The 23449-nt window shown below is 40.9% G+C and overlaps 1 protein-coding gene across 2 annotated transcripts in view; it reads right to left on the reverse strand.

The window, feature by feature from the left end:
• The window catches only part of CAMK4 (calcium/calmodulin dependent protein kinase IV), a 564785-nt gene that overhangs the window by 20832 nt on the left and 520504 nt on the right, over positions 1–23449 (reverse strand). For both annotated transcript variants that reach the window (XM_075601861.1, XM_075601870.1), the window contains 2 exons: positions 22052–22126; positions 10031–10106 (listed from right to left, as the gene is read on the reverse strand). In XM_075601861.1, coding sequence (XP_075457976.1) covers positions 10031–10106; positions 22052–22126 — 151 coding nt within the window. The remainder of the gene's footprint in view (positions 1–10030; positions 10107–22051; positions 22127–23449) is intronic.

The following is a 23449-nucleotide window of genomic DNA, read 5'->3' on the forward strand; positions in this document are numbered from 1 at the left end:
TATTATTAAAAGATCATCTGTGAAACGTTTATAAAAATAGATGTTGTTAAAAAAAGGATTGTTCTGCCAGATATTCTCGATCTCCCATTTACCCATAAAAAGATTGGCAAAACTGGGGGCAAATTTTGTCCCCATTGCTGTTCCGATTCTCTGAATATAAAATTTATCATCAAATAAAAAATAATTATTTTTCAAAATAAAATCTATACTTTTGATTATGAACGAACGTTGCTCATTACTCATAGAGGGGTCTTATTTTTGGGAAATAGTCTACTGCTTCTATTCCTTTTTCATGGATAATGCTTGTTTAAAGTGCAGTGACGTCACAGGTTACCCATATGAGGTCGTCAGCCCATTTCATGTTCAACAATAGATCTAAAATGTGTTTTGTGTCCCTCGTGTAAGATTTAATTTTTTTTACATGTTTCTGGAGGTATGAATCCACAAATTCAGACAAATTTGAAGTGAGAGAGTTTATCCCTGAAATAATCGGGCGCCCTGGTGGGTTGATGAGACTCTTGTGAATCTTGGGTAGGTGGTACATTATTGGAGTACTGGGATTTTCCACTTAGAGGAATTTAAACTCAGCTTTGTTCAGTACACCTTGCTGTTTCCCATCTTGTAGTAAATGCATAAGGTTTTTCTGGAAGATATTCAGTGGATCTTTTTTAAGGGTTGAGTATGACTCCCCATCTCCCAAGATTCTAGAGGCTTCCAACACATAGTCAAATCTGTCCTGTATCACTAGGAGGGTTTGTTAGTAATCCTAATCAGATGTGATAAGGACTCCACTACAAATGGTGTTGAAGGGGTGGTGCTGACTGGGAGTAGGTAATATAGTGGAGAGAAGTAGAGAAAGCTCCCTATTATGTCGCACTAGAAGAACACCCCTATTCGGACTTACAATTTAATTTAATTTTAAGCCCGAATAGGGGTGTTCTTCTAGTGTGACATCATAGGGAGCTTCTCTACTTTTTTCCAATATATAATGATGTTTTAAACTTAATGCAATATTGTGTGCTTCTGTTTTTTCTTTTATTTTTAAAGGTTTTTAATGGTCAGCCTAGCACCAACCTCAGTGTATGCACCCATGAATTGCATGTTCATTTTTGCATCTTGTTGATTTGATCAATTGCTATTCATAACAAGAGCCCCAACCATTGTTTGCATCGATACATCACCCCTACTGATTTCTTTTATGATTTGTACAGATACTAGAATGGCTACATATCTGCAACACCTATCTACTGTATTCATGAAGTTAGCAATCATGATTAAATAATGCATGAAAAAGTTGAACATTAAAAAAAACATTTTCATGGAAACATTGGCACCAAAATGACAATATTCTTTTCACAATCCAGGGGGAGCATGGGGAGTATAAACACAAGAAACAGCACTCTAAGTGTAGATGTACTAATAATTATAATAATTTTCTAGTGAAACTTGCCCCTATGGGTTCCTACTCACAAGAAGGTAGTGATATTCAAGCAGAGGTAATCAAGGACTGATCGTGGATATCAGGTAAACCGGAGTTGCCACTTCATCGGGGGAATGGGACCTCAGCAAGAGAGAAATGCACGCACATAGCACAGATCATATGATTCCAACAAATTGATAAAATACCTCTTAAAAGTCCACACTTACAGTGTTGCAAATAAAAAACAGCATGTAAGCTATAATAAGCTTCAAATGACCACTTGGGAGACAAATGCCGCCTCTCACCGCACCGGACCCGACGGGATATCTGGCTGGACCCCTCGATCGTGTGCTTGGCGACTCTGGATACTCTGCTCCATCGCCGATTCCCTGATGTTGACGAATCGGCGACGGAGCAGAGTATCCAGAGTCCCCAGCACACGATCGAGGGGAAAGTGGAAAGTGGTCATTTGAAGCTTACATGCTGTTTTTTATTTGCAACACTGTAAGTGTGCACTTTTAAGAGGTATTTTATACATTTGTTGGAATCATATGATCTGTGCTATGTGCGTGCATTTCTCTCTTGCTGAGGTCCCATTCCCCCGATGAAGGGGCAACTCCGGTTTACCTGATATCCACGATCAGTCCTTGATTACCTCTGCTTGAATATCACTACCTTCCTGTGAGTAGGAACCCATAGGGGTCAAGTTTCACTAGAAAATTATTATAATTATTAGTTCATCTACACTTAGAGTGCTGTTTCTTGTGTTTATACTCCCCATGCTCCCCCTGGATTGTGAGAAGATTATCATTTTTGGGGACGAGTGAAGACAACCCCACCGGAGGGTAGAAGCAGGGGGGTGACACTTTTATTTATATTTACTGTTTTCATCACTTGATACATCACTTGTTTTATTGTCACATTTATTTGACAGTAGGCACCTAAGGGTGTTAGCGCCTGGTTTTTCACATTTGTCACATACAGGCATACCCCGGTTTAAGGACACTCACTTTAAGTACACTCGCGAGTAAGGACATATCGCCCAATAGGCAAACGGCAGTTCGCGCATGTGCCTGTCAGCACGTCCTGAAAAGCAATATGGGCTCCCTACCTGTACCGAAGCTGTGCACAAGTGGGGAGACTATAGAGCCTGTTACAAATGCATTATTTACATCAGTTATGCACGTATATGATGATTGCAGTACAGTAAATGCATCGATAAGTGGAAAAAGGTAGTGCTTCACTTTAAGTACATTTTCGCTTTACATACATGCTTCGGTCCCATTGCGTACGTTAATGCGGGGTATGCCTGTATTACCAAAATGACAATGGCAATGCTGTCCTATGGGACGGAGTTTATCATTTTAATGCAGAAGTTACTGTTGATGCTTTGTTTAGCTACAGTAATTAAAACCCCTATTGTTTTGTGAGAGTAATAAACCCAGCTGCAGAAGAGATAACCATAGGAAACAACAAGAATCACACATTTGCTTTTAAAGGTGCAATCACACCTGGCACCCAAATGAACAAAAGCAAGGGATATGTACAGTATAAGGGATTCATTCTAAGGTATTGATGCTTTAAAAAAATAAATAAAAAAAAAAAGGACAACAACAGTACAAGTATTTTTGAATAATTTTTCTTCGATTAAGAAACAAGGTGAGCTGAAATTTGGGGGATGGAGGTACATTTCCTCTTGCAATTCTTTAATGTAGATAATCGCTGTTTGTTGAACAAGAGTTTGCAAAGACAAAGCCCCTTTATTTTTGTAACCTGGTACCCCGTTGGTCCCCCTTACCGCTGCGGAGTCGGTTGCGTCCGGCGGGTGCCGGGAGCGTTGCGAGGGTGTGCGGGTGCCAGTGCAGTGTGTGCACGCCTCCGGTGAGTGCGGGGAGAGGACTGAGGCAGAGTGTGTGTTCCGGAGTGGCGAGCGGGTCGCCGGAGCCCCGCTGAGGCTTCAAATGCAGGGAGCCGCCATCTTTAAGCTTGCACATGCGCAGAACACCCCCAGGTTGCGACGGCCATTAGAGGGAAGTGCACACATGCACAGAGTAGGCAGTTAGTGCAGGGAAGGGCTCAAAGGGGAACTATAAACCCCACAATGCACTGGGGCATGTTACATGGACGCAGCTAAGCCAATAGGGCTGAGAGGATTCCCTGCTCCCAAGATAGATTGGAGCATCTGGGGATCACACCAGTCGGAAGAGGGAGCTGGACTAAGTAGGTAGTGTCTCAGAGCCAGTGGCTCTGAGACTAGGCCTAGTACATTCCCCCTTAGGCCACAGCTAGGCCTCGACTCACAGTAGATTGTGATTACTTCAGGGAAGGCCCCTTAGACAGGGATGCTTCCCTACTTTACTGGCTAGTGTCAGGGACACAAGTGAAGACATCGCACAGTGGTTGCGGCCTGGGGTCTGAGACCAGACCACCTCAGTTGCAAGAGACTATGGGGATATTATCCACGCCGGAATTCACCCCACGTGGAGGCGGATGCCATCGTGGATGACAACGTTGGATCAGACGGATCCTCTTCATTAATCTGCATCACCCGGGTGCTGGAGCTCCCGAGCAGGTACCCAACTAAGTGCACCAACAGTTCACGGAATAGCGCTATCTCCTACATTTGGTTGGGCCTTGACATTGGGGACAGGGACATCAGGGTATTGGTGCCTGGCATGCAATATACTTTGGGGACACTCATTGGTGGTATCGGGTTGGGGTCTATTACACTGTGTGGTACAGGGTACTGTTATAATGTGTCCAGTATAGGTTGTTATTATATGCTTGAGTGTGATCATTATTATTGTTCCTGTAAGGGGCTCATTCCACCAAGTTGCGATCCCTTGCAGGTTGAAGCGCTGTCACCAGTCGGATAAGGTACACCCCAGGCTCCCAGCGGCGGAGGTTCAGGTCTCCTGTGAGCCACACGTAATGCACCACACACACAGTAGCTGCCATATCTCCCATAGGGTGGGGGAAAGTGCGCTACATCTTCATTGACTGAAACAGGGTGATCTAAGTATAGAGCAAACACTTGATTGACAAGCACTTCTTAATTCAGAGACCCCAATCAAAAGTTTAACTTGCTTAATTTACATAAAAAGTGAAAGAAGCCACATTTTTCATTTAAGTAAAAGTAACATGGTTTTAAGATAGACAGTTAGATTGTTCAGCTGTAGAACAAATGTGTTTTTGAGTGATTGCATCAGTAAATATTTTCATAAAAAGATTTTGTTTGCTATATATATATATATATATATATATATATATATATATATATATATATATGGAGAAGGAGCGGCTCACTGAGTAAAGACACTGACTGGCACTGAGTTTGAAACAGGGGAAACTTGTGACCTTGGGCAAGTCACTTTATATCCCTATGCCTCAGGCACCAAAAACATAGATTGTCAGCTCTACAGGGCAGGGTCTGTGTAAAACACTACATAATACTAGCAGCACTATACAAGAACAAATTATTATTATATATACACACACACACATATATACTTTATACTGTATATACATATATGCGTTAAAGGTGGGTACTTCACTGGGATTTTGGTTCTAAAAAAAATGGTGTTTTGTTTTGGATGTGGTCTTCGTTCTAAAACATTTTTGTGTTATTGTTTTGCCAGAACATGATTTGCAAATCCTTATCTTGCTTGTATCTTCATGTAATCAAATGGTTTATGTGGCATTCTTGTACATTTTATTTATAATATCAATGAATGCTTTTTCCACACTTTGTCTTCTTAATGCATCAAAGGACCGCTAAGGTGTAGACAGAATTGAATGCTTTTTCGTAATCTAAGAATCCTTAACTGAGCAATGCAGTAGATTTGTATTCATTACTTCTGGAATCCATTTCTTGTATGACTTGGATTTGGTCCATTGTGTTGTATCCACAGCAAAATCCCCCTTGTTCTCTTGACTGGGCAAAGTCCAGGGTTTGTTGCAGCTGATTAGTTAGTATCTTCATAGAAATCGTATAAGTGGTTGGTAGTAGGTCTGTAGTTCTTGAGATCTTCATTGTCCCCTTAATTTTGGAGGAGAATAATTATGGTATTACTCCATTTTTCCTAGCAAGTAGCATGTAAAACGTTTTGTAAGGATTTGTTGTACTTCTTGCCCAGCTTCTGTAAAGATTCCAGTTGTAATTCCACCTTCCCCTGGAGCCTTCTCATTCTTCATGGATTGTATTGGTTTTGCCAGTTCTGGAAGGACACATGGTATGTCATTGGTGGTTTCTTCTCGCCTGTAAGCCTGTAAGCAGTCAGTTCGTTCAAGGGACGCTCTGCTGTGATATCAGCTGTTCTGCTGCTGCACTCTCCCGCTTGGATATCCTGTGTTGCGCTGACTACCACGGAGCCAGATGATCCTCCCCTCACTGCTGAATAACTGAGGGAGCCGGTCCGTGACGTCAGACGCTGATCGAATGCGGAAGCAGAGGACGTGTAACAGCTGACTGGAGTCTATCACACAGCGTCTGAACCCAGAGTGGTTAAACTGCCTTTATTTGTTCTGGAGCATGTGAGTGTATTGGAGCCTCCTTGCTCGAGTATTTTTTAGTAATTAAAACTGTGTTGCACTATATTTTTTCTTCTTTTTCTTTACATATGCTGCCTATTTGAGATTCCCTGTGATTTTTCCACCCTGGAGAGGAAGTTATTGCGCTTTGTGTCCTCCCCCAGACGTTACTTTGAGTGATTGTGAAATCTCTCACACCAGCTGCATCTCCTCTTGGTGATATTTATTTGTTTTTTATTAATGTATTTTTAAGGTTTGCGCTCACTTTCCTTGCACTATCTCTGAAGTGAAGTGCTATTTTATTTGATTATTAATAAAGTGTATGTTTTACATCATTCACCTCAGTTTGTAGACATTCAATGTATTTGGTTTATATGTGTTAACAATACTGTAGCTGGTGTGCACCACTACAGGGATTTCTGTCTGTGAGCCAGACCTCTTCTGCTTAGCTCACATTATTCTGTTCTCATACATTAAAAAAAACTGAAACCCCTTCGTCTAAACATTGATATAGATCTGAATTCCTTTTTGACACAATTTCATCTGCATGGTCTTCATCTGCATTTTGCATTAGTATGTATTCTTTTAATATTTTAAACTTGTATTATATGTATATATTCATATTTATGGATATTAAATATACCAGTACCAATGATCTCATCCTTACTGATGTGGACACCCTGCCTCTGATTATTCCATTCCTATGATATATACTAATTGGTGTCTGTTCTCTCCTTTAGAGCAATTTTATGTGTTCAATTGCATATCATCTCTCCATTCATAGCAATATGTCTTGTTACAGTTTCTAGATGTTTAATTTCTGTCTATTATTCAATTAATGTTTATGCCACTTTTTTTGTTGTGAAGTCAACTTTGGGTACTACAGCTGAACGCCGTTATAACGCGGCCCTCGGGGTTATAACCGGGGTAGCGCTAATTTAAAAAAAAAAATGGTAGCCGCGCGCCCGATTTGAAGGAGGAGGGAGGAGGCAGGAGTGACGCGCCGGTAGCCCCAGCACCACCAGAGGTAGGTGGGTTTGTGTCTGTGAGCGATTTCTATAATAAATGACCCCATACATTAATCACTGAAAACAAATTGCATAGCAACTCCTTAAACTCACTCTCACTGGATGCAACACCTCACTTCTTGTGCACTGATTGCACATACTGTAAGTCCTTTGGTGTGGAAGTCACTGGATCTCACAGTGCTGCGCATTGCTGGGAGAGCAGTGTGTAACAGCTCCCAATGCTGGAACATAGCCCCATCCTGCCCGCTGTGCTGCTGGCTCCCACAGTCTCCCTGCATTGTGCACATGGGCTGAGCCCTCCTAATAGCAGCAGCCAGGCCTCGATATCAACAACACAAACAGCCCTGACAGGTCTCTCTCGAGGCCGCCAGTAGAGCGGGTTACAGTGAGAAGCCCCATCTCCCCCGGATCACTTACATAGCACGCCGGCTCCTCCGCTTGCTGTCCGCAGAATGGCTGGAGGTAAGTCACTGCCCGCGAGCTCCGCGCGCTCTCATCCCCTTTCGCTTCCCAGCGCTGCCAGAGTTTGGAAGCCTCGGTGATGTATCCGCATCATATCCAAGACAAGGCTCTATCCCACCCTGCGGCTGCAGGAGGTGGAGAGACTGTGTGTGTATAAAGTTTGGCCAAAATTTTATTTTTTTAAATATTCGGGTTCGGAATCCACGCTCCCACAGCGTTATAGCGGCTCGCGCTATAACGGGGTTGAGCTGTATATATATATATAAGACCAGTGCATTGTGGAGTACTACTGTACCCCTGAGGAAGTTCACCAAGTTGAACAAAATGTGTAGGGTGGTCATTTGAAACCATGAGCGCCGCAAGTGCCGTCCCTTCTGCTCCCTGCACTACAGAAGTTGAAGCCGAAATCGGAGGTTTCTATTGGCTCTGTCGTTGGACATCATCCACCGAGGAACCCGGAAGTGTGACTTTCCGTTAGACTGAAGCCAGCAGAGTGTTATCGGTACGCCGACACCTTCAGACCTAGAGTGGGCCAAACGCTCCATGTTTGTATGGGCTCACTGCTCCAAATGTATTTTACTTATAAAGCTTATCTATACCATGTATACCTTTTCTTCCGTTTTATGACCTGGGGAGTTCCTGACTTACCAACTCACCATCCAGACAAGATATTATCCATGGCAACACCCATTTGGAATAACCCTGATTTCGCTCCAGGTCTATCAGTCAGTAATATCTCAATCTGGAGACAGAGGGGCTACAATCGGATTAGAGATCTGGAGGGTTATGACAGAAAAATCAAAACATTCGACCATATCAGGGAAGAAAAAGAGATCCCTCATTCAGAATTCTTTAGATACCTCCAGATCAGGGCATTTTATAACAAATTTGCCCCATACCCATTACTAACATCTTTCGAAAAGCTCTGTCTGGCTGAGACCGACACGAAGGGACTTACATCTCAGCTATACGGAGAAGTGATCAGTTCTGGTGAACATGAGCAGCAGATACCCTCATTCCGATCTCAATGGGAAACAGATCTGGGAGAAAACTTAGAAGATGAAGAATGGAGCGCCATATATATGGCTACAGCGAAGAGCTCCATATGCACCATGCTCAAGGAGAACGCATATAAAGTCCTAATGCGATGGTACCTCACCCCACTGAAATTATCAAGGTTTGTGCCGGGTTCCTCTCCCGTGTGCCCCCGCCAGTGCGGAGGAACAGCCGACCTGTTACATATGCTGTGGTCTTGCCCACGGATCTCTCCACTGTGGGAGGCGATTAGACATTGGATACAGAGACTGTTTGATCTCACCATTCCCCCAGACCCGTGGTTGTTCCTCCTGAACAGGCCATTGACGGGCCTTTCCAAAGCAAATAACAAACTAATTGCCCATTTTGCAATTGCAACGCGGTGTGAGATCGCAGCATTATGGAAACAATCTGATATCCCAACCATCCCAAAGATTCGGAATCGAATTTGGTTCATTTGCCAGATGGAAAAATTAACGAGTTTAGTTAACGATACTGGTGACAATTTTCTAAAAGTCTGGACGCCTTGGCTGGCACAGACAGATATCCCGGGGATTGAGAGGTCCTCAATATGGCTCTGATAACAGTAGATGCATTCTCCTTGGGAGGGACTTACAAGAGGTATTCTATACACCCAAGACCCCTTATAACAGCATTATAATATAAGTAATGTTAGAGACGACTCAGCTTGCAAACATCTGTGATGCTTGGCACGGGACCACGTGTCACATATACTGCTAACACACTCCCCCTACCTCACTCCCAACCTACCCCTTTCCCCTCCCCACCACGCCTCGACCTCCCTTTTCCTTATTATTTTTTTTTGTGAGTGTGTATTGTCTCCCCTTTTAAGTTGAGTTATAAGTGTCTGTTTGTCCATTTAAGTAGAGTCGGCTTGGACTATATGGTCCACACCAAAATACCCGGAAGACCGGGTCCCGAAGCACAGCAGGACCTCGTTGTTACTCACACAGTTGTTAAAATATTGTTTGCATACAAGACAAAAGTATTCTGTAATGTATTTTATGCTGTTTTGATTCAATAAAATTTAAGTTATAAAAAAAAAAAAGATATTATCTGATAAACACTTGAATATCGCCTCCGCCACGTGAGTGGGCATTTAATGATCTACAGTACCGTTCACTTATCATTGTGTTACACATTTACACTATGTTATTTTCTTTTCTATTACATATTTGAGGGGATTTTGGGGTCTGGAGTTTTCTGTGACATCTAAGGGTGTTGAAAAACACCCTTCAACCAGCTGCATCTTTCTCATATGGTGATATCAACACATATATTTTCACTATCACAATGATTGCTCTTATTCAATTAAGTGTTTGGGTTTGCGCTTTTTTTTCTCTTACTAATTGTAAAGTAAGAACATATTTGTGAGAATACACTGAATACTCGGACACTCTGAATTAAACAGCAAATCTTTTTTTTACCCATAAACTACTGGTAATCTATTACAATATGCTTTAGAAGGAAAATAAAGTGTTAATATTTGAAGAATCAGTACACACTTTACATGGTTATATTGTTAGTCACTTACAGTATATAGGTGATTATACCCACAGACCACATGTCGACTTCAGGTCCATAAGCACTTCCTCTGAGAATTTCAGGAGCTGAAAAAGAAAATTGTAGTCAACAGAAATCAGAAATACAGTTTTTTTTTATTTCAGCGGTAAGTTTCATGCAATGTAATAGTGCCTTGCTTATTTGTATTTGAGTTGAATTTCAGTGCAGTGAGACAATAACGTTAACAAGATAAAACAACTCCAATGACACACATTTAATTAAGTAGTGTTAAAATATCGACATTAAATTTCGTTGACTACTTAACCAATAATTCTATTTGTTTACGTATCAAGCACAGCCGTAAAATATGTTTTATGGGTTAAGATTCTACTTTACAGATTCAAAACTATGGACTGATATCTTACTATACCATATCCAACCAATAATTGTATTTGACAAGACTCAAGACTGTGCTATAAAATTCTGTATTGAAAACAAGAAGAGTACACATTTTTCTAACCTTGGGAATTTACAAATATTATGCTGATATTTTAACTTATTTAAAAAAAATCATGGACATTTTTGTGATGGGAACCAGGAAAAGGGTGCACATATTTACTATTCACTCTTTAAACATTTGTAAATTTGTACCACCCCCCTTCCCTTGGTGGTACCAGAATATATATATAATGTACATACTGTACTCAGTCTCTCAGGCCAAAATAGATGATGTGGGTTGGTACTAACTGGGTGTGGATTAAAGTAGGAATAGAAAAGGGCTCCAGGAACTTTCATAAAACAAAAAAGTGTTGTTTATTGAACACAGTCCAGAAATGCCTCAAAGTATATAGACAGTGATGACGTTGATACAAACATGGCAAAATAGAAGCTTTAAGGAATCATCTGTAGGTTCCAGTTCTACCCAGAGGAGGTACTTACAGTATCTTGGTTTCCCATAGTAAAGTGGAGAGATAAATATCATGCTTGAATTCAGTAATGTACCACCACCTATCAAGTGGGACGATCTGACATATATTCAGGTCCCTGAGTTATCAAATACAGTATACTGCACACCTCTTCCATATGCTTGAACTTCCTATACCTCTCTACAGATGCTTGCATAAGAACAAGACACATTACTAATATAAAAATGTATCTTTCAGACAGCACTACACTCAGGAATGTAGATTAACAGCAATTATTGGTGCTGCGAGAGCAAAAAAATAGGCCCTATCTTATTTAAAATGTAATACACACATAGAGGAAGTACACAGCACTCTTAGCGAAGAAAAAACTTAGGAACAAACAATCAATTTGCAAAGAAGAATACTTTACTGAAGAACAGCAATCAGCCAATATAAAATGTGGATACAGAATCACAAAATGCAAATACAGTAGTTCTCTAAGTCAAAAAACACACAAAAAATAAAGGGACATAGGGTCAAAAAAAGCAAATGGTCATATTAATGAATATTTATCAGCCCAGGGAGGCATTGGGTCTCAGCAACTTTGTTCTCAGGTACATAAGTGAGAAAGCACAGGGGAATAACGAATTAAATAAACAGGGAAGGAGGGAGAAAACATAAATGGAGCAAACTAAATAAGGGGGGCAACACGTCGGGTGATGAACCCCAACTTCAGGCCCATACCCAAAGTAAGAAAAGAGTAAACAGTACTTCCCTCTCTCCTGTTAATGAGCGATGGGTGTCTCGAACGAAAAACAAATAACTGATCATCAGTCCAAAGAGTTAAAGTCAGTTGATTCCCCACACAGTTCCTGTTCCAAACACTAAGCTTGTAGTGATTGAAATGCCTGGAGGAGGCATCAAGAGGCCTAACCACCCACCCTGGCATAAGTACCCCCACCCATTGATTGGCACGGTGGTACATTATGCTCATATTATATGGGCATGATAAGTCACTATAGCCGTCAATGAGCAACCTAACAAAAAGCCACAGCACCAAAAACACACAACAATAAAATAGATACCCAAGCACCTAAACACCAAAAGAATAAAATTAAGCTAACAAAAACAGAATTATTAAATGAATCAAACCCCTAACCCCTAGACCAATAAAAGACATCTAACCCCTAACAAACAGAACAATTAAATTAAATGCCTAAACAATCCGAAAATGTAATTAAAAAAGCCCTACAATTACATAACAATTAACTCTAAACAATAAACAGAAATAGAAAACAAAACAATTAATTAAAAACAAGCATTTTCCAAAAAAATGCATTGTCGGTCACTGTATTTATCTATACCCTAAAGGGGCATAGATAAATACATTAGCAGTTAATGGGCAATCAGAAACATAAAAAGAACAAAATACAATGAAAAATAAAAATTACGTACATTCAATATTTGTCTTACCTTTAGATGTTTCACCCTCCGAATCCTGGCATATCAGGAAGCTCTCGAGCCGCGACGTCATCCTCTGCGATGATCAACTTCAGGTAAAAAAAATCTTCTTTCTTAAATCTTCTTTCATCTTCTTCTTTTCTTATTTTCTTGTTTTCTTCCATCTTCTTTACTTGTAATCCAATCAAACCCCATGTTAAATCCAAAATGGATGTTGACTCGTCGGCATCTTAAACTAAAATGTGTCTGAACAGGTCTTATATGAGGCCTGTGATGTTACATTTTAGGGTCAGATGGTACAGGTCCAATCTGATTGGACACTGTAACATGTGACTGGCTTTTAAAAGAAATTTAAGGATGTGACGTTATCTCCAAGGGAGGTACATCATATCCTTAAAACCACATGTCTGAAATCGCATGGTACTACAGCCAATGGGATTGAAGACAATCCATTGGTTGCTGTACCACGTAATATGTTCTAATTGTTTTAAAGGATGTGACATCAGCCCTTAAAGTGATGTTACTTCCTTATAAAAAATGGAACATATCATGTGGTACCAGAACCAATGGGATTGTCTTCAACCCCATTGGCTGTAGTACCATGTGATGTCAATCATGTGGTTTTAAGGATGTGATGTACCTCCCTTAGAGATGACAACCCATCCTTAAAAAAAAAAGCCTGTCACATGGTACAGCCTTCAATGGATTGGAGCTGATCATCTGACCCTAAAATGTGACATCACAGGCCTTATATAAGGCCTGTTCCATCTCATTTTAGCTTAAGAAGCCGTTGAGTCAACATCCGTTTTGGATTTAACATGGGGCTTCAATGGATTACAATGGCAAGATTAGACAAGATGGAAAAAAAGTAGATAGAAGAAAGAAGATTTTTTTTACCTGATCGCGGAGCATCGCCAAGGATGTCGTCTTTGGTCGATGGTTTCCTGATACGCCGGGATTCGGGTGAAGACATCTAAAAGGTAAGACAAATATTGAATGGATGTAATTAAAAAATGTCAGTTTTTTTTATTGTATTTTATTCTTTTTATGTTTTTTATTGCTCATTGACTGCTAATGTACTGTATTTATCTATACCCCTTTAGGGTATAGATAAATACAGTGACAGCCAATGCTTGTTTTGAATTAATGGTTATATTCTCTATTTCTATTTATTGTTTTCAGTTAATTGTTATGTATTTGTAGGGCATTTTTTAATAACATTTTTGGATTGTTTAGGCGTGCCATTCAATTGTTATGTTTATTAGGGGTTACATTTATTTTATTGTTGTGTATTTTTTGGTCTGTTGATTTTTTATTTATGTTGCCCATTGACTGCTATAGTGGCTTATCATGCCCATATTTTATGGGCATGATGTACCACTGTACCAATCAATGGGTAGGGGGTGGGGATATTTCCCCACGGGGTGGTTAGGCCTCCTGGGTGGGTAGCAGTTATTAACCGCTAAGGTGATTAAGGAGTTAGGGGCCATTAGACTATATTTTATCTTGTTGTGTTCCTGCCAACGGAGGACAAGTACGCGGAGGATGATGATGAGGACACCCTTCATCCTGGCAGCGTTAAGTAGAAATGTTATTTACTTTTTGCTGCTGTATATTGTTTTATTTTGAACAGGCAAATGCACTATTAGCCATATATGGATAATAGTAATTTTGCCCATTACTGTACTGAATGTGTTGGGAGAGTTGTTGGGGGTCGCGGAAGTGGTTATTAGGGTTGTTGTTTTTTTAATATTTCTTGGGGTTAGCGGGGATGGGTGAAGGGTACATTTGGCTTGCAGTGGGTGTTTATGCCTACCGGGTGGGTAGTGAGATGGGTTATCCCTTCATTACCTTAGCGGTATGAACTGCTAAGGTAATGAGGGGTTAACTCCTCCTGCAACCCCCCCGGAAGGCCTAAACACGCACCATGGCTCAAACACCACCTTCACCCACACCCGCTACCCACAATGAAAATGGCACTGGTAGTTAACCCCTTCATTGCCTTAGCAGTTAGCCGCTAAGGAAATGAAGCTGCCCGTAAATGCATTTTTATTGCATCGGATTGATGCCGGGTATCTCCGGTGCTGGTATTAATGTGTATCAGCTCTGGAGACCCCCGGCATCAATCAGATGCAGGAAAAATGCATCCCTCTCGCGCAACCCTTCCCACCAGCTTCATGCCAATATCCGTTTGTGTATCAAATTTGTGGTCAAAATACTGCGAAGATTTTGTGGCAAAGATTTTGACACATTTGCCTTTTTCTATTTTTTATTCTATAACAGTCAGGAGACAGCTGCTTTTAAATTGTAGATTTTTCATCATTTTGAAAAAGGATGGCTATTTCTCCCAGAGAAATAATGCAGTGATAAGTGACGCTTATTCTCTAATTTCAAATGGAAATTGGAATATTAACTCATATTTAATAAAAAGTGATAAGCTTTACCACGTTTTAACTTCCATTCATTTGAATGGAAGTTTGGGCATTCTAATATGTACAGTAGCACCCTTAAGTGAATAGAGTGTTTTCCTGAAATCTACTTTTGTACTTCAACATTAGGTGTCAAATGGAAAACTTTTTCAGTACTCTGTATGTTTCTAAAATATATTTTAAAAATACAGTGTTCAAGTTATATAAAAAGTCTACGATATATGTACTGTAGGTTTAAAATATATTTGCTGAGTGAAATACTTTCTACGCTGTACATGTACTGTAACATGCTGTTGGTATTGTAATTATGAGTATTTTCTTTATGTAACAAATACAGTTCTTTGTACAATACTCTTAGATCTGTTTTATTTACCAGAGAGAATGAAATATAAAATTTGCATGGGCTTAAAGTTATGCAAGCTTTGTATTTGACAGTCACAAATAATACAAGCCAGTAAACAGATACATAATATGCAGACATTGCTTCCCTGTACTTGTGGTTGCAAAACAAAAGTCTGTTTTGTAATAAATAAGACAAAGTACTATTGTGAACAATAATGCACTAAGTAACTCCATCTTGTACATGAATAAATAATACCAATACTAATGTGCTAGCACTTTTTAAAATTATTTTCAATATGCAGTAAAACCGCAAACTTTGTGTACTTCATCCAAGGTAATGCAGAATTTGAATATAAACATTGCTAACCACAGACTTGGCCAGTATTTTCCAATGTCTACTGTAATTGATACAGTAAATAAGGCACATATAGTAGTAGGTAACTGCATTTAACATTGATTTTACACGCCTGGAGCTGCTGTGCAAACCTGGAGGGCAAAGCTAGAGGTGCTTCTAAAGGCTTCGAACTAAAGAGTGTGGAAAATTGGCAACAATCGGCACATTTTATACTATTTAATTAGCAGAATTGATTTTATAGATTAGAAAGTCAGCCGGGTTCATGGTTATCCAAAATGTAGTGAGTGGTGCACAGCAGCAAAGAACAGGTCATGTGGCAATAAGAAAATAGTTTACTTAAGCTGAATTAAAAAATGGTGGAGAGTACAATACTCCTACGCGTTTCGTGCTGTGAGGCACTTTATCAAGGAGTTCATGGTTATGGCTCAAGTCCTGAGCTATGGAGACTGGAGACTGGTTTAGTGAATATGGGTAATCTCTCAGAATGTATTTGTCAGGGATTGGACTTCGGCTGAAGTGGATCCCAGTGACAGGAACAGCAGGGAGCGTAGTAGGGGTCACAAGCAGAGGTCGGCAACGAGGAGACTGGAACAGGATGATAGCAATAGCTAGCACAGCAGTAAACACAGGAACCTTGCAGGAGCTAAGAACCAGTATAAACAGGCAAGGGAGGAACAGGAAAGGGAGGTTTATATATGCAGGCTGAGAGGTGGAGCACAGGTGCAAAGGTGTCAGGTATCAGGGTCTGGAATGTTCCTTAATTTAGCAGCACCAATCCCGGTGGACAAGTATAGGTACTGCAGGCTAGAACAAGACATTGAGAGTGGTAGCAGTCCCGGTGGCCAAGCATGGGTACAGCAGGCTAGAGAATATGACATTACTCCCCCCTCCCAAGAGCATTCTCCGGACGATCCTTGCTAGGCTTGTCTGGATATCTCCGGTGGAAAGCTTTGACTAGTCGTGGAGCATGTACAAAATCTTTGGGTTCCCAAGACCTCTCCTCTGGGCCATAGCCCCCCCCAGTGGACCAGGTACTGTAGTTTCCCTTGGTGTAACCTGGAATCCCAAATTTTCTCCACAATGAATTCCTCTTCGTTATCCACGAGGACGGGTTCAGGAGGAGGAAGTCTCCGTCCAGGAAACGGATTCTCATGGAAAGGTTTCAGCAGAGAAGAATGAAACACAGGGTGTATTTTGATAGTCTCAGGAAGCTCTAATCTGAAGGACACTGGATTTATTAGTGCTGAGATGCGAAATGGCCCGATGTATTTTTGGCCCAATTTAATGGTTGGAACCTTTGAACGTAGATTTCTTGTAGAAAGCCAGACTTTATCCCCGACTTGAAATTCTGAGGAGGGTCTGCGGTGTTGGCCTGCTGCTCTTTTGTACTTTACTTGAGTCTCACAAAGTGTCTCTTTGAGGGTCTCCTGGATGTCTCGCAGAATCTCCAGTTTCTCTGTAACTGCCGGAATGGGGCCCGAAGATGGAAAACGAGGAATAAAGGTTGGATGAAATCCATAATTTGAGAAAAAAGGACTCTTCTGAGTCGATGAATGATGTGAGTTGTTGTATGGAAACTCAGCTAATGGTAGGAAATCAATCCATATTTAGTCGTGAAGGAATGCATCTTTCGAAGAAACGTCATAACACATGGTTAGGTAGTAAAATATATATTTTTGTAAACCAACTTAATTCTTAATTAATGGTTTCCAACTAAGTTTTTATTTACTGAAGAAACTTTTTAATAAGCTTGGTAGAACGGGAGTGATTTGATATCGCTGAATAATTAAATAGTTGTTTGTTCCTGTGAGTTATGAATCTCAGTTACAAAATGCCCTGAAGCAATGTTGGATATTGCATCTCTTTATGGCTTGGGAATACTTGGCCAAGTAAAAAACAACAGCTACAAACTATACATAAAATATTAGAGTATACTGAATAAAGCCAAGTTGTGATTGGGAAAATGTTCATATTCTGTTTTTAACATGTGCTAGACCATCTACCTTCTGAACTAAAAATCTGTTACTGTGAAAACCCTGCAGATGGTAACCTGCCATGTGGAAATGTACTGTTAAAAGGGACTATCTGCGTAGCCTCATTTGGGTAATACAGATAGGTCGTAGTCTGTTTGAAGATAAAGTACCGATTCAATCATAGTGACCTCCACCTAGATTTAATCATTTGTTATCTTGTTTGTCACATACCTTATTGTAGTTCAGTTTACTTTAATAAATTGTTATTTTAAATGTTTAAATGTTTAAATGTTCACAACTCATTGTGAGTGGCCAAATTGTACATTAGTGCCCACGGATTAAATTTTTCTGGCCCATTAACCGTTAATAGTGAGCGCAGATAGGTATCTTTTGGGTTGTACTGTATCTACTGTATCAACCTTATTGTAAATAAGTTGCTACTATTCCCTTATGCACCCTATGAACATTAGTACTTTATTGATCTGTAAGAGGTGAGTGGCAGGTAATATCTTGCTTGTATGCTATTAGGTATTTTAATCCATATTGTGCTTCAGGGGTTAGTGAGCTACAGTCAGAGTTTAAAAATACACTATATATCAGGTTTGTAACAGGCCAGGACCCTTCATGGTACGGTGCTGAGCTTTAAAGGGGCTTAATTGAGAGGGGCCTATCCAGGATATCCCACTCAAGGTGACACTGGTGTTTAGAAGGTCATAAACAATAAGCAGACTGGGCTCTGTTAGCTTTAAAGAAAATGTGAAGTTTTTTGTCTCTCTGTCATAAAACTGTCAATCACACAGCTGATTTATAACAGGGGTGGTTTTATGTTGTTGCAATGGGGAAAATCGGACTTAAAGTCTGGACAAAGATCATGAAAAATCAGATTCCAACAGACGTGTTTGGACTAAACACGTGATATTTCCTGTTCCTGAACCAGTGGCCTCTCTGGGGAAAATCTATGGCATTTGGTAATGTATAGGATTTTCTGTCTATGTTTATCCTTTTTATTTTGAGAAACTGTTCTGCAATTATTGTAATTGTTTGTTTCCTTTTCTGTAACCTAAGCACTGTATTTTTTATATATATTAAAACATTTAATAAGTAATGCTTTGGGCTCTGAATGAACTGTTGCACGCTCTGGGGAGAGTATTTACATATTCAGACACCTTTGGCTACAATGGATTTTTTGTGTGTTAAAGTGAATAGTTTTTTTGTATAATAAACAGGGACCTGGGGCCCTGGCAAATATTAATTTTACAACTTTGATTTGTATTTCCCGGGTGGTGGAAGTGTATAGATATGATTGCAATTGAGTAATGGGTTAATATGAACTAATTGGAGGTACCTTGCGCAGGCAAAAGGTGAGTTGGCTAGAGTAGCTGTGTGTATTAACCCTGATTGCATATGTAGCCTACCCTCTGGCCGCTACTTATTTTCCTGGGCCCTACCGGTGTACGACCTGTTAGGTGCAGGCAGTAGATGGGATAATTCCTTCTTAAAGGCCCTGTGTGCTTTTGCAGCCTTGGAATCAATAGATGTATCCAAGGGCGGACCTTAGCAACAGCCAGAGAGTGCCAGCCTGAGGGGTGGGTACTGATTGAACCACACACTGGATATGAGGGCCTATCAGTATCCAGATCTGATGATTTGTTTTAAGTCAGAGTTACAGTCACACCACAGGCTATACTGTAAATACTGGCACTTCCCAAAGTGGGGGTATGTCTGTCTGTCTTTCTTCCCCGTGTGGAGTGAGCACCATCTACCCTCCATCTCACTAGGGGATGTGAGCAGGAATCCAGAAGGCCTGGTCTGGGCCTCAAGCCTTAACCAGAGTGCCTTCAATAGGGGAAGCTGGGAGAAGAATGCACCCGCTTTGTACATCTGCTCTGATTGCAATAAATACCATGGAACCATCACCAGTGTGTTTCAATGTCTTGCTGCTGAAAGAAATGTGTCAGTATGGGCCATCCTGCTGCTATCACAGAGGATCCATGCTGACTGGAGGTGCTGCACCAAAGAACAAAGGTAACCTGTAAATCTGTCCTGTTCTCCCCACAACACTGCGGAGCACTCAGCCCTTCTGTTGCCAAACAGGTACAGCACATCACCTAAATGGAGTAGCAGAGAAACAGATGACCCCAATCTCACTTGGGGGGGGGGAGGGGGGTACAAGGGCTACACATATCTAAGTCAAGTGCTCACTGGTGTGCTGTTCATGACTGTAGTATATTGGGATGGATTTACGGGAGATGTTAATTCATTTGAAGGACCTTTGTGAAGGTGAAGAGTGGGGCAGCTTGTGAGTTGTTTATTAACCCTCGTCCTGTAGAAGAGATATTGTCCATTTGAGGGACCTCTGCGGAGGTGAAAAGTGGGAGCGCTCGTGAACGTGAGTATTAACCCGTATTCAGGTCACGTGCTAGCAGGGGTGTCAAACGTGACACGTCTTATTAACATTTAACACAAGATCCCGACGTACACAAGATTAATATCAGTAAAAATAGACAATTTATTTGCTGCACAAAAAGACAGTAAACAAGTAATGTTTCTTCTATCTTATCCCATTAATCCATGTAACTTGTCCACACCACTTGCTGAGGCATAAAAAGCAAACTCCATGCAAAGAATATACCATTATATATTGAGGTCAAATAACACATTTTCTGGATTACATTTTTGATGTAATTTAAAGGAGGAATCTCTCCTCAGACATGCACTGTATAAGGGCTTATATCTGGGTTATTGATGCCTCTTTATCCAAATTTAACACCTATAAGTAAGTAATTTGTTTAAATGTATTTATTAACTCTGGTGAGTTGAGATTTGGGAGGAATTGGATTTATTCTGAGCACTTTTGTTTAATGTCACTGTGTGTTCAGCAACTGCTTGTACAGCCAAAGCCAGCTCCCTCCCCTTTTTTATTGGGCCATTGATAAGAACCGGGTGGGACAATAACCCTCAGAAATTAAACTTGTTATTATTTCCAAGAAAATATAAGCAATCAAACCGTTGCTATTAGCATTGTAAGGTTAGGGAAGCCAATTCAATTGTTAAATTCTTAACAGAAGATTAACAAAGTAAGTACAGACAGCACACACTAAGAAAGTCTGTGCAGCAATAACGGGTGGAGACGGGAACAGAGAGGACCCTCGTTCCTCTCAAATAATCAAATAGAACATAAATGTTCCCAGCACACCAAGAAAAAAAGAACTAATAAAGGATCAGCCAAAAAGTCAAATTTAATTAAACATTAACAATGCATATAACGTCAAACAGCAACAGAGGGACAACGTATATACACGGGAACAGGGACAAAGACAGGGATGGGGAAGGAAAGCGAGGAAAGGAGAGGAAGAAAAAAACACAGGAAATAAAAAGTGCAGGGCAAGAGGGGCAAGGGAGGCAACGTAATGTTTCGGGGTTCAGACCCCTTCTTCTGGCCCGTTCCCACTGACACTAAATTACAGAGGTAAATGAAACTCTGAGGAGTTTACTGTTCCAGCTGAATTTACCTTTGGACTGTTCCTGTGTATGCTGGCCACAAGTCTACTTCAGTGGGTCATTAACCTTGTAGCACCATACTTTTCCAGTTATACTCCTTATCTGTCACTGTGTTTTCAGGCACTCCTATATGAGATTTGTGCTTCCCAGTTTACCTGTATTTTGCTTGAAGTACTAGCAGTAGCTCTTTATATATCTTTGTTATTCCATTGTTTCATTTACCTTTGTAATTTAGTGTCAGTGTGTCACTGTGTATTTCAGGTACCTAGTCACAGGGTAAGGGAAGTACCAGGTGACTTCAGTCTACCTGGGAACGGGCCAGAAGAAGGGGTCTGTACCCCGAAATGTTACGTTGCCCCCCTTGCCCTGCACTTTTTATTTCCCGTGTTTTTTTCTTCCTCTCCTTTCCTCTCTTTCCTTCCCCATCCCTGTCTTTGTCCCTGTTCCCTCTGTTGCTGTTTGACGTTATATGCATCGTTAATGTTTAATTAAATTTGACTTTTTGGCTGATTAGTTCTTTTTTCTTGGTGTGCTGGGAACATTTATGTTCTATCTTCTTAACAGAAGATTGTTTTCTGGCTGGCCATGTTGTATTGCCCCTTTAAAATTCCAAAGCAACGTCTGAGACCTTGATCCTAGATGAAGTAAAAGTGTAAGACTGTCCTGCAACATTCTGGAGGAATGTTTTGAATTATTTAATTATATCATATCACATGTTAATTCAGCAATTCATGCACTTTTTTATTATTATTATTTAATATAGGCAGGAGGTCTCTGGAGCTAAACCCCATTACATTCAGCTTAGGGGACCTCCTGCTTCCCAAGATACAGGCACCCCCTTTGGAGGTCTGTAGCTTGGAAAGGCTTTATGTTCCCGCATCATATGGGCCAATACAAAGTTACACCAGATGACATCACGGCTTCCTATTGGCCCGCAGGGCACGGGAGCTTTGAAACTCCGCTGAGCGGAGTGGCTACCGGCACCCACTATGGAGGTCTGTGTTTCGGGAAGCAGGGGGTTCCCGGAGCTGAAATGAAAATATTAATAGCATGTTCAAAGTTTTTACCAATCCTGCTGACACTTACCACAGTATCCTGGAGTTCCACACACAGTCTTCATTGTCACTTGATCATCCACAATCTTAGAAAGACCAAAATCAGCTGAGAGAGATAAATATTTAAAGTTAGTTAATAGGGCATCTATGCAGTGCAAACATTTCCTGGAATACAATAAAACCTTGAGTAGAGACACATTTTTATTGAAACCCATTGTTTTAAGGCAGGGTTTCGCAACTCCAGTCCTCGGGACCCTCTAACAGGTCAGCTTTTCAAGATATCTCAGCTTCAGCACAGGTGGCTCAATCAGTGACTCAGTTTCCGTCTGGAGTCACCTGGGCTGAAGCAGGGAAATCCTTAAAATGTGACCGGATTGGGGGTCTTGAGGACTGGAGTTGAGAAACCCTACTTTAAGGGATGGCAATTGCTTGCCTTGCTCTTCGTCAATGGCACACATTACAGGTTACTATTGTGGAATCCTATAAGTTGTTAAATCTTATGTTTTTATCATTCTAATCATTAGAGCTGTTCAAATGGGTTAAAAGTTACAATGCAATTTTTTTTAAATGTCGCTTCCCCCGCCACCCCCCCCCCCCACAATGTTCTCAAATTTGTGAATTACTGTACACTGAATTTGGCCCCAATGTTGCAAGATTGAAGAGAACTTCATAATATCAGAATACAGCAGGGCCCCGCTCATACAGCGGGTTCCGTTCCAGGCTGCCGCTGTAAAGCGGAAATCGCCATAAAGCGGTGCCCTACTGTACTGTATTGAACCTTTGATAACAAAGTTGCAGAGCTGTAAATAGACTGTTTAGCTGACAAATGGCATCTGACGAGGAGTTGCGCACGCACTAAAACTGTTGTTTAGTGACAGCCGGATACTTTGCTGCTGTGCACGTCATACTGAAAATGGCCGAACTTAATGAATATGGGTATACATTGGGAAACGCAGTATTAGTGGAACGCCGTAAAGCGGAGCGCTGTAAAGCGGGGCCCTACTGTATTGCAATAGAATTTGAGCGACAGTTTATCGAAATGTCAAGCATATGGCACTATTGTATGTACAGGGTCATGTGACATGCGTATTTACTTTTTAATATTATTAAAAAATGTTTTTAAACTTACACATTTTTCAATTCTTTGAATTTACAACCAAAAATTGGCAACATTCGTCTCATTTTGTGAATTTTTGGGAATATTTCAAACATTTCTAATAATCATATTCAGGGGGGCGCAAACTTTTTTCCCTGCGCCCCCCTGCCGGCTGTCCCCTCACTCCCGCGCCCCCCCCAACCCCAACTTACCCTCGCACCGGCGTAATGACGTCACGTTGCCATAGCAACGTGACGTCACATGACCTCGCAGCGTCATTTTGACGCCGCGTTGCCATGGCGACGCCGGGAGGAAGCAGCCGGAGCCACGGGT

Source organism: Ascaphus truei, chromosome 1 (genome assembly GCF_040206685.1).
Source record: "Ascaphus truei isolate aAscTru1 chromosome 1, aAscTru1.hap1, whole genome shotgun sequence".
In the NCBI taxonomy this organism is placed as follows: domain Eukaryota; kingdom Metazoa; phylum Chordata; class Amphibia; order Anura; family Ascaphidae; genus Ascaphus; species Ascaphus truei.